This window comes from Notolepis coatsorum (genome assembly GCF_963971535.1).
Source record: "Notolepis coatsorum genome assembly, chromosome: 10".
Taxonomy (NCBI): domain Eukaryota; kingdom Metazoa; phylum Chordata; class Actinopteri; order Aulopiformes; family Paralepididae; genus Notolepis; species Notolepis coatsorum.
In genome coordinates this window covers 20508579-20518123 of record NC_140174.1, presented here as the reverse complement: position 1 = coordinate 20518123, position 9545 = coordinate 20508579, and the positions used below count along the sequence as shown (strand labels likewise).

Genomic DNA, 9545 nt, shown 5'->3' with positions numbered 1-9545 from the left:
TTTCAGTGACAGTCCAGTGAGTTAATGGAAGGAGGGGGGGGGGCATTGACTTGCAATGGATGAAATAGTGTATAGTGCAGCAATGCAAGTCCGGTTCACAGTTATTGTTGTAGTGTGGAAGTGGGAGTTATGTCACCGGGGGTTGGGGGTGGGGGGGCGGGGGGGGGATACGGGGGGGGCAAGTTGATGATTGATTACTTACTGAATGTTGGAGCAGTCTTTATTGGTTTGAGACTGTATCCCCCCTTCCTTGCCTTGGGAAAGGTCACAGTATTGAAAGCGGGCTCTGCGGAGGCACTTGTAGCTTGCGGGCGGTCGGCATTTTCATTGAAATGCATTGCAGATAGGTAGAGTCTGAAACAACAATTAATATAAGCAATATATTTCCAGTAGGTAATATATTTTCTACATAATGAGTGATTGATTACACATCAGGAGTCCATAGTTAGTCGTTTGTACACAATCTAAATTACCTGCAAAGCATTCCAAGGAATGTATACACCACGTTCTTCGGTGCGAAACGTAGGATGACACTATGAAAGGCCTCCAGTGAAGACGTCTGGTGTGGACTCAGTTTAGAGACGTCCTTCAGGATCCTCTTGTTTGTAAGCACCTTCTCGAGCCTGAAGGAAGCCTTTGATCCTAAAAGGTCAAAAGAAATTGCATTCAGAAGTACAGATATTTTCATTAGTGTATTACAGTAGATTAGAAATATTCTAGCAAGTATACATTTGTAAATCACACCAATATAGAATGAAAACATCAACAGTTGCAAATAAATACGTTGAATATATACTCATCATGAAAGACGGACAGACATACATACATAGGTCTTTTGACAATAGCAACTTCTGACATGTAACCATAGTGTGTACATACCATGGATCAACCACTTTCTCTTATCTCTTGAGAGACGGTCCGCATGAAGACACTTTGGAAAGAGGGGGTCCTCGTGTTTATGGACATTATGCATGTGGTTGAGGACTGACATCCACTTTGCCACCTTCTCAGGGCCCGTCTTGGAGGAGGATGCAGTCCAGTAGAGGTGGTTCGTTATGGCTTGACGCCACTTCTTGACCACCATACAATCCTTATCCTGGGCCACCTGGTCCACCTTCTTAGACAACCCTTGTAATAGAATTTTGAATGGAGTGTTATGCAGAACATAACATTTATCATCCACTCTATTACATAATTGATTTACTTACCAAGCTATAAACTTATTTTTTTTACACATCTTAATTTTAGAGCTTTGATATCATGCACATTTAAACAGAACAGGATAACAGCATAAGAGATTGAATGCGTGGTACCTTTCAACATATGCCAGACATTATAGAACTGATTGATGCCCAGTTCTCTGAGGAACCTTTGAATCTGGGGGTGGCGGTCTGTGACGATAGAGTCCAATGTCACACCACTGTCCTTCAGAAGAGCTAGGCTTCGCTTCAGTCCTTCTCTCTCCATGTGGGAACTCCCACCGACCTCATTGCTCTGTTGACGTAGAAGAGGCAAGAGAAACAGACTAAATTAAATAGTCCAAGTGCTCCTTTTCCAAATAGTCACTTGTGTTCAAACACTTCATTCCCTCCACAGACCAAAAAGCACTTTACTTTCCATATCCTAACTCCCCCCCATCCCTTTCACAGACCCCCCCTCTCCCCTCCCTCTTGAATCGCTGGAGGTGTGAGACGTTTGTGTTTGTGAAGTGTTTGAGCACAATGGAGGGTGGGGTGTCTTTGGTCAGACAATAATCTGTAGGTAGTAGTATATTCACCTGCACTAGCTGGATGTCTATGACAGTGTTGGAGTCAAGGTCCATGACGGAGTAGCTCCCGTACTTGGCGCAGTGGCCTGTGGACATACAGGAGTATAATAACAATTTCATCAATGTAGTGCAATACTCTAAATTAAATCATAAAGTAGAAATCTAATTGGGGAGCTGTTTGATACTCATCAATTGATGCCTATTATTAACTGTAAATGCTTCTAACCTGGGGAGTCTGAGTGCATGATGCTTCTAACCTGGGGAGTCTGAGTGCATGATGCTTCTAACCTGGGGAGTCTGAGTGCATGATGCTTCTAACCTGGGGAGTCTGAGTGCATGATGCTTCTAACCTGGGGAGTCTGAGTGTCTCCTTCCCTCCCTCAGATATCCACGTCTCTGAGCGGATCTCGGCCTGTCTGTCCGACATCTCCGCCTGGATGACGACCAACCACCTCAAACTGAACCTAAGCAAAACAGAATTGCTCCACCTGCCGGCCAAATCCTCCGCCCTGACCGACCTTTCCATCACAGTCGAGAATGCAGCTGTGACCGCGTCCCCGACCGCCAAGAACCTTGGTGTTGTCCTCGACGACCAGTTGAACTTCTCTGCTCACATCGCAGCGACAACCAGAACCTGCCGATTCCTCCTGAGCAACGTCAGAAGGATCCGCCCCTTCCTGACAAAAGAAGCCACCCAACTCCTCGTCCAATCAACAGTCATCTCCCGCCTCGACTACTGCAACGCACTGCTCGCTGGCCTCCCGGCCACTGCCACTAAGCCTCTTCAACTCATTCAGAACGCAGCGGCCCGCCTGATCTCAAACCTACCGAAGTCGGCCCATGTCACCCCACTTCTTAGGGACCTGCACTGGCTCCCCATTGCTGCACGAATCCGCTTCAAGGCCCTCGACCTAGCATACCGTGCGGCAAAGGGAACCGCTCACGCCTACCTCCGGTCAATGGTCTCTAACTACACACCCTCAAGACCCCTACGCTCTGCATCTTCTGGCCGCCTCAGACCTACTCCTATCCAAGCTCCGGGAGGGTCATCAAAGAGAAGTCGCCTATTCTCAGTCCTTGCCCCACAATGGTGGAATGAACTACCCACCCCAGTTAGGACAGCCGAAACACGTCCAATCTTTCGCCGTCGACTAAAGACGCACTTCTTCAACCATTATCTGAATTAAAAAAAATAAAAAATAAAATCTAACCCTAACTAACCTTACTGTCATGCACTTGTCCTAATAAACTAACCTACACTGTAGCACTCAACACTTTGATGAACATTGTTGCTCAGCTGATAGAGTTGTGCCCTTCCTGATGGCTTGTCGTACAGAACATGTAAGTCGCTTTGGATAAAAGCGTCAGCTAAATGACTAAATGTAAATGTAAATGTAAATGAGTGCATGATGCTTCTAACCTGGGGAGTCTGAGCACATGATGCTTCTAACCTGGGGAGTCTGAGCACATGATGATTCTAACCTGGGGAGTCTGAGTGCATGATGCTTCTAACCTGGGGAGTCTGAGCACATGATGATTCTAACCTGGGGAGTCTGAGTACATGATGCTTCTAACCTGGGGAGTCTGAGCACATGATGCTTCTAACCTGGGGAGTCTGAGCACATGATGCTTCTAACCTGGGGAGTCTGAGTGCATGGTGCTTCTAACCTGGGGAGTCTGAGCACATGATGCTTCTAACCTGGGGAGTCTGAGTGCATGGTGCTTCTAACCTGGGGAGTCTGAGTGCATGGTGCTTCTAACCTGGGGAGTCTGAGCACATGATGCTTCTAACCTGGGGAGTCTGAGCACATGATGCTTCTAACCTGGAGAGTCTGAGCACATGATGCTTCTAACCTGGGGAGTCTGAGCACATGATGCTTCTAACCTGGAGAGTCTGAGCGCATGATGCTTCTAACCTGGGGAGTCTGAGCACATGATGATTCTAACCTGGGGAGTCTGAGTGCATGATGCTTCTAATCTGGGGAGTCTGAGCACATGATGCTTCTAACCTGGGGAGTCTGAGCACATGATGCTTCTAACCTGGGGAGTCTGAGTGCATGGTGCTTCTAACCTGGGGAGTCTGAGTGCATGGTGCTTCTAACCTGGGGAGTCTGAGCACATGCTTCTAACCTGGGGAGTCTGAGCACATGATGCTTCTAACCTGGGGAGTCTGAGTGCATGGTGCTTCTAACCTGGGGAGTCTGAGTGCATGGTGCTTCTAACCTGGGGAGTCTGAGCACATGCTTCTAACCTGGGGAGTCTGAGTGCATGGTGCTTCTAACCTGGGGAGTCCGAGTACATGATGCTTCTAACCTGGGGAGTCTGAGTACATGATGCTTCTAACCTGGGGAGTCTGAGTACATGATGCTTCTAACCTGGGGAGTCTGAGTACATGATGCTTCTAACCTGGGGAGTCTGAGTGCATGATGCTTCTAACCTGGGGAGTCTGCACGCATGTCGCCTCCAATGATGACCTTCTCCTTCTGGCTCAAAGTCACAAGCTTCACCTCCTGTTCCGTCTTCCATTTACTAATAATGGCAGGTTCCAAGTACATCCCGGCGTGTTTCCGAAACACGCTGTACTTCATCGTCTTGACGCGGAACGCATTGAGAACCTAATATTTTTTAAGACAAGAAAAGAATAAATTAATAACACTTTGTTAATATGCATGTGTGAAACACAAACAAAATGGAAACATAATGGATACATGACTTATGCAATCAAATACCTTCTCCATTTGGGTGAAAGATGACCCAGTGAAATACACAGCAGCAGAAAGTTGAAGGTTCCCTGCAGGGGTGCTTCCAATAAGTGGCTGACTCCTCCACTTTCTGCTAAACTGGCAATGGGGGCACCGCTGACTGACAGCCAAGAAGGTCCCTCGCCTCGTCTTCTGGACATCACATGCAGCACTGCACACCGGACACCTTTGGAATAGCTGGAGGAGACAGTCTTCGTATACGATGTATTTAGGTACATCGTATATGGGGGGTGAGGCTTGCCTGCTCAAGGGATATGAGCGTAAGAAGAAGAAGAAGAAAAAGGGAAAAGAGAAACACAATGCCGTAAATAAATTACGTCATCTACATCAGAACTGGCACATCTATTCAGCTTTACTATTTACCGGCCATAACCATTAAACAGCTTTGGAGATTTTCCAAGAACTTACGATAGAATCGAGGACTCAGTCATCAATGAGTCAGGGTTGTACGTGGAGTCATGAGGCTCCGGGACCTCAAAGGAGCCTTCATCATCATCTTCATCCTCCTCCAGCCGTGGTCTTTTACCGGGTCGAAAGGCCTTCAGGGGTGTTAAGGGGAAGGGTGAAGGTTCATTGGACCAGTAGCCTGCGGTTCCAACTCCAACAGCCACAGACTCCACTTTTGTCTGAACAGCTATTTAGAAAACATAGTTTAATCAAAGAAGGCAGACTTTAGTTCAAACTGTACAGATTGCTATAGATTCACGATTGTTTATTGTCATGTGCAGTTAAACAGGCAGCAGTTAAAAATTTGCTTTAGTGATTCATAGTTCAGGGCAGAGCATGTGAGCGGCGCGGAGCGGCCGAGAAATCCGCTCTTCGCTCTGGACGGCTGAGTTCCGCTCTCATTCGCTCATGTTGTCCCCCCCAAGCCGCTCAGCGCTCGCTCAGCGCTCGCTCAGCGCTCACCTTCTTTTTGCGCATCACGCCCCGGGCAGACCAGACGCGCACGAAGTCACGCACAGGTTCAGTGCGAGATCGCGCGAGTGGCCTGGCACACGGGGAGAGTCGACTTCACAGCGGGCGGACGACAGACTACAGAGTGTATTTCAGTGAAAATGCGCATGGCGCACTCGAATCCAACCAAAGCGGAAACGATCGCTTCCGCCCCGCAAGTCGCGCGCCCGCTTGCGGCCAGTGTGCACAGCTATGTCCATTAACATGGGAGCGGAAGTGAAGCGGCTGCCGCCCGTCCGCCTGCCTCTGCACCCCCTGGGCCCCTTAACAATTGTTTGTATTGCGCCGTATTGTATTGTACCCATTCTGCAATCTGTTAAATAACGTTTATTCATTCAACTAGCTTTACTATGCTAATGTAGCTAGCCTAGCCGCAATGCTATCGTTTATACTGGCAGATCCCATTCACATTAGCATGTAAGCTAACAACATCAGCGTTCTTTTTGTGAGACTAAACTCTCCGCTCTTGGTGGTACATTGTGTTGATGTTGGTTTCGTTTCATCAATAAATGAGGCAGAACACAGTGAATGTATCCTTTTTTTTTATTACACTATGTTTGTTTCTTGCTGAAAATAAATGTTGCTAAATAGTTCACCCGAGGTCCCGAGGTGATTTAAAGATGGCGGATTCTGTTTTGACTTAGCAGGATGTGTAGTGACGCGTTCACCCTTCTGATTGGTTGAAAATGGCCTTCATGTTTGAACTACATCGCCACCTATTGCTTTGGCATTGTACTACATGTATATTACATCAGTTTAAACCACTGTGTGATCGTGTGCACTGAGCGGCTCGGAGCGGAGGAGAGCTCTCGCTCCGGAGTCACTCTGACCCATTTTAAAGCCCACTCCGCGCTCACTTCAAAATCCACCCGCTCCGCTCGCGCTCCGCTCACATGCTCTGGTTCAGGGGAAGGGTGACAGTCAGATCAGAGTGTCTGGCTGGCACAATTATGCCACATCAATGTGGAACGCCCTACCTAAAGCTGTAAAGGAATGTGAATCCCTACCCACATTCAAAACCGCTCTTAAAGAGCACCTACGGGAGGCTGCAATTCGAAACTGGCCACCGTAAATGCCCAAAACCCCCACCACCTCCTAATAGACAGTCTCCTCCCCACCGCATGTATATATTCCCTCCCCGCCGTATGTATATCTCTCTCCCACCCACCCACCCCCTCCTAATGTACAGTCCCCTCCCCATCAGGATCAGGGGGTAACAGTACTGTATATTTGAATACCATTTATGTCACAAATGTATCAGTACTAAATACCTATATGTCCCTATGCCATAAATGTCATGTATGTTGTGTATGTCATAAATGTCTATATGAATTGAAAATGGGGGACCCTGATGTAAACAAGACGAAAGTCTTTCTCTGGTCTGCATCCCCTTAACAATTGTGTGTATTGAGCCGTACTGTATTGTACCCATTCTGCAATCTGTTAAATAAAGTTTTCATTCATTCATTCATTCATTCATTCACAAAAGTGTGTGTGTGGGGGGGGGGGGGGGGGGGGGGGGGGCTAGGCATTCACAAGTCTGATGGCATGTGGGCTTGTCAGTCTCGTAGTCCTGGCTTTCATACTCCGGTATCACCTTCCTGAGTCTGTGCTGGGGGTGTGTACTGATACAGTATATTACGGTAGATTGATATCTAAAGGCTATTATAGCTGCCAAAACTACATGTGTGCATTACATGTGCAATAGCTACAGAATTGACATTCTAAGCAACACATCACAGCACTAACTGGAATACATAAATAGCTAATTGATCAGACATTTTACAAACCTCGACTTTTGACATGATTCCGAAGAGTTTCCTTCGAGAGCTGGGTGCCAACAGATCTCCTCTTTGGGGGATCAGTCTGGCAACCGATGTCCCGGGAAGCTGGGCGCTGCAAAGACCTGCTGCCCTGAAAACAAATTGTAATCTATGCAGCAAATACTTTGCCATCTTCATTTTCATTGTAAAATGAAAGTGAAGTCTACAGAAGAACATCGACAACTTAGATAATTAACGTTACCTAGTTTGTTTGTTTATTTACACGTAAAAACAATTACATATATAATACAATCCACAAAGGGATGTATAGGAGAATTGCCAAAAACCCTCTAAGGGCTTGCATGTGGCATTCACCAGGAAGCAAAATTACATTGATATTACATCAACATACAATATAACCCCCCCCCCAAACACACACAGGGAACATTCATTCACAATACACACAAGCAGGTCTACATATAGACACCGAAGCAGGTACCCATGCCATACGATTTTGGGTATAGAGAAAACAAATTGACAGGAAGAATAATGGGTTTTTTTGCGCAAAAACACAGCTCTCTCACTCCGTCTAACACACACACACAGTGTTTGTACTAACGTTAGATTTTCTTGGCGCAAGAAACAGAGCTAAGATAACGTTAGCTAAGCTAGCAACAATTAGTTAATTAGCTAACTAATTACGACATATGTACTTACTGATTCGATATTTTTTGTCGGGTCCCGAAGACTTGGTACAGCTCCTTTCTTTAGAAACAGCCTGGAAACCACCCTAGCATCATAAAGTGCTTGATTCTCAACGTCATCGTTGCAAAAATGTGCGGTACACACCCGACTATGAGACGTTGAGACAGCAGCAGGGTCTCCAAAAACGAACTTGGCCCATTGCTGGCGAAGCATGACATCATTAGGAAAAGTGTGGAAAGACGTATTAGCAGCTTGGCAGCCAGGAACAGCACATTTCTTGCGATTTTTGCTCCATGCTTTTTGTTTCTTGTTTAATATTAGCATCTTTAAACCTGACTGAGGTCCCCCACTCTCCTTCCAATCATCACTGTCATCAGTCTCAGAACAGTCTTCACATTTCACTGGGTCTACTGTGATCTTGGAGAGATCAGCTTCTTCCAGCCCTTGATGTAGTTCCTCTTTAATCTGTAGGAGCTCTGGGTCCTGGGTTTGGCTGAGCAGTGAGGACAGAGTATTCTCTCCGTCATGTTCATATTTCACAGGGTGTAAGGTCATCTTGGAGCCATCAGCCTCCTCTAGATCTTGAAATAGTTCCTCCGATTCCTCTTTAATCTGTAGAGACTCTGGCTCCTGGTTTTGGTTAAACCATGAGGACTGAGGTTTCTCTTCATCATGTTCACTCTTCACAGGGACAGGGGTGTATGTCAACTTGATGATATCAGCCTCCTCCAGACCTTGAAGCTGCTCTCCCTCCTGACTGCTCCAGAGTTCCTCCTGTTCCTCTTTCATCTGTAGGGGCTCTGGATCCTCCTGGCTCAGACTGGGGCTCCTCTCCTGCTGCTCAGGGGGAACCTCCTCTTTACACACAGGGAGCTGTGGGGGGTCTGCAGGGAGGAATAATAATAATAATATGAATAACAAACATAATGATGCAGTAGATAACTTTACCATTAAGTGAAACTCTGCAACCGAGAGTAAAACATCCTATAAATTTGTCTACGACAATAAACTGCCACTTATTGTTTACTTATTTTTCACAACGTCACATATCTGCTCCTCATTACTCCTAACACACTGCCCACACTGTCAGCCAATAGCATGCAGACAAATCACAGGAGAAAATGTCCCCTGGACCCAGGGGACATGCAAACCCAGGAACCAGTATGGAGGTGGCGTCTGTGTGTATATACACAAGGATACCAAATACATCAACCGTACTGACCTTAACCATGATGAAATTGAAACTGTTTGGATTGAAATCTTATTAGACAGGGCGAAACCAGTACTAGTAGGCACAATCTATAGACCACCAGAACAGAGTGGCTTTTATGACACACTTGATGGGTGTTTAGCTGGGGTGGAGGGGGTAGAAAAAATTCTTATTGGGGACTGGAACACGGATATGCTGCGTAAATCAGCACCCGTCTTCAAGGCCTTCAGTAGATTTTCTGATCTGCACGGTTTCAGCCAGCTAATCACCCAACCCACAAGGGTATGCGATTCGACACAAACCACCATTGACCTCATTTTGACCTCTGACAAGTCAATGATCTCCAATAAAGGGGTGATAGCATGCGGGTTAAGTGATCA

General features: G+C 46.5%; 1 protein-coding gene across 1 annotated transcript; it reads right to left on the bottom strand.

Moving 5' to 3' along the window:
* Positions 1-469: 469 nt before the first annotated feature.
* LOC311235484 (uncharacterized protein) lies at positions 470-8064 on the bottom strand (the record flags this gene model as incomplete). Its single annotated transcript, XM_084322947.1, has 9 exons — positions 7968-8064; positions 7278-7401; positions 4939-5164; positions 4498-4771; positions 4206-4383; positions 1778-1854; positions 1314-1494; positions 880-1128; positions 470-642 (listed from the first exon to the last, which is right to left on the bottom strand). Exons 3-9 carry the CDS (start codon positions 4959-4961, stop codon positions 470-472), a joined length of 1155 nt encoding a protein of 384 aa, XP_084179073.1. The 5' UTR covers positions 4962-5164; positions 7278-7401; positions 7968-8064.
* Between the last annotated feature and the right edge of the window lie 1481 nt (positions 8065-9545).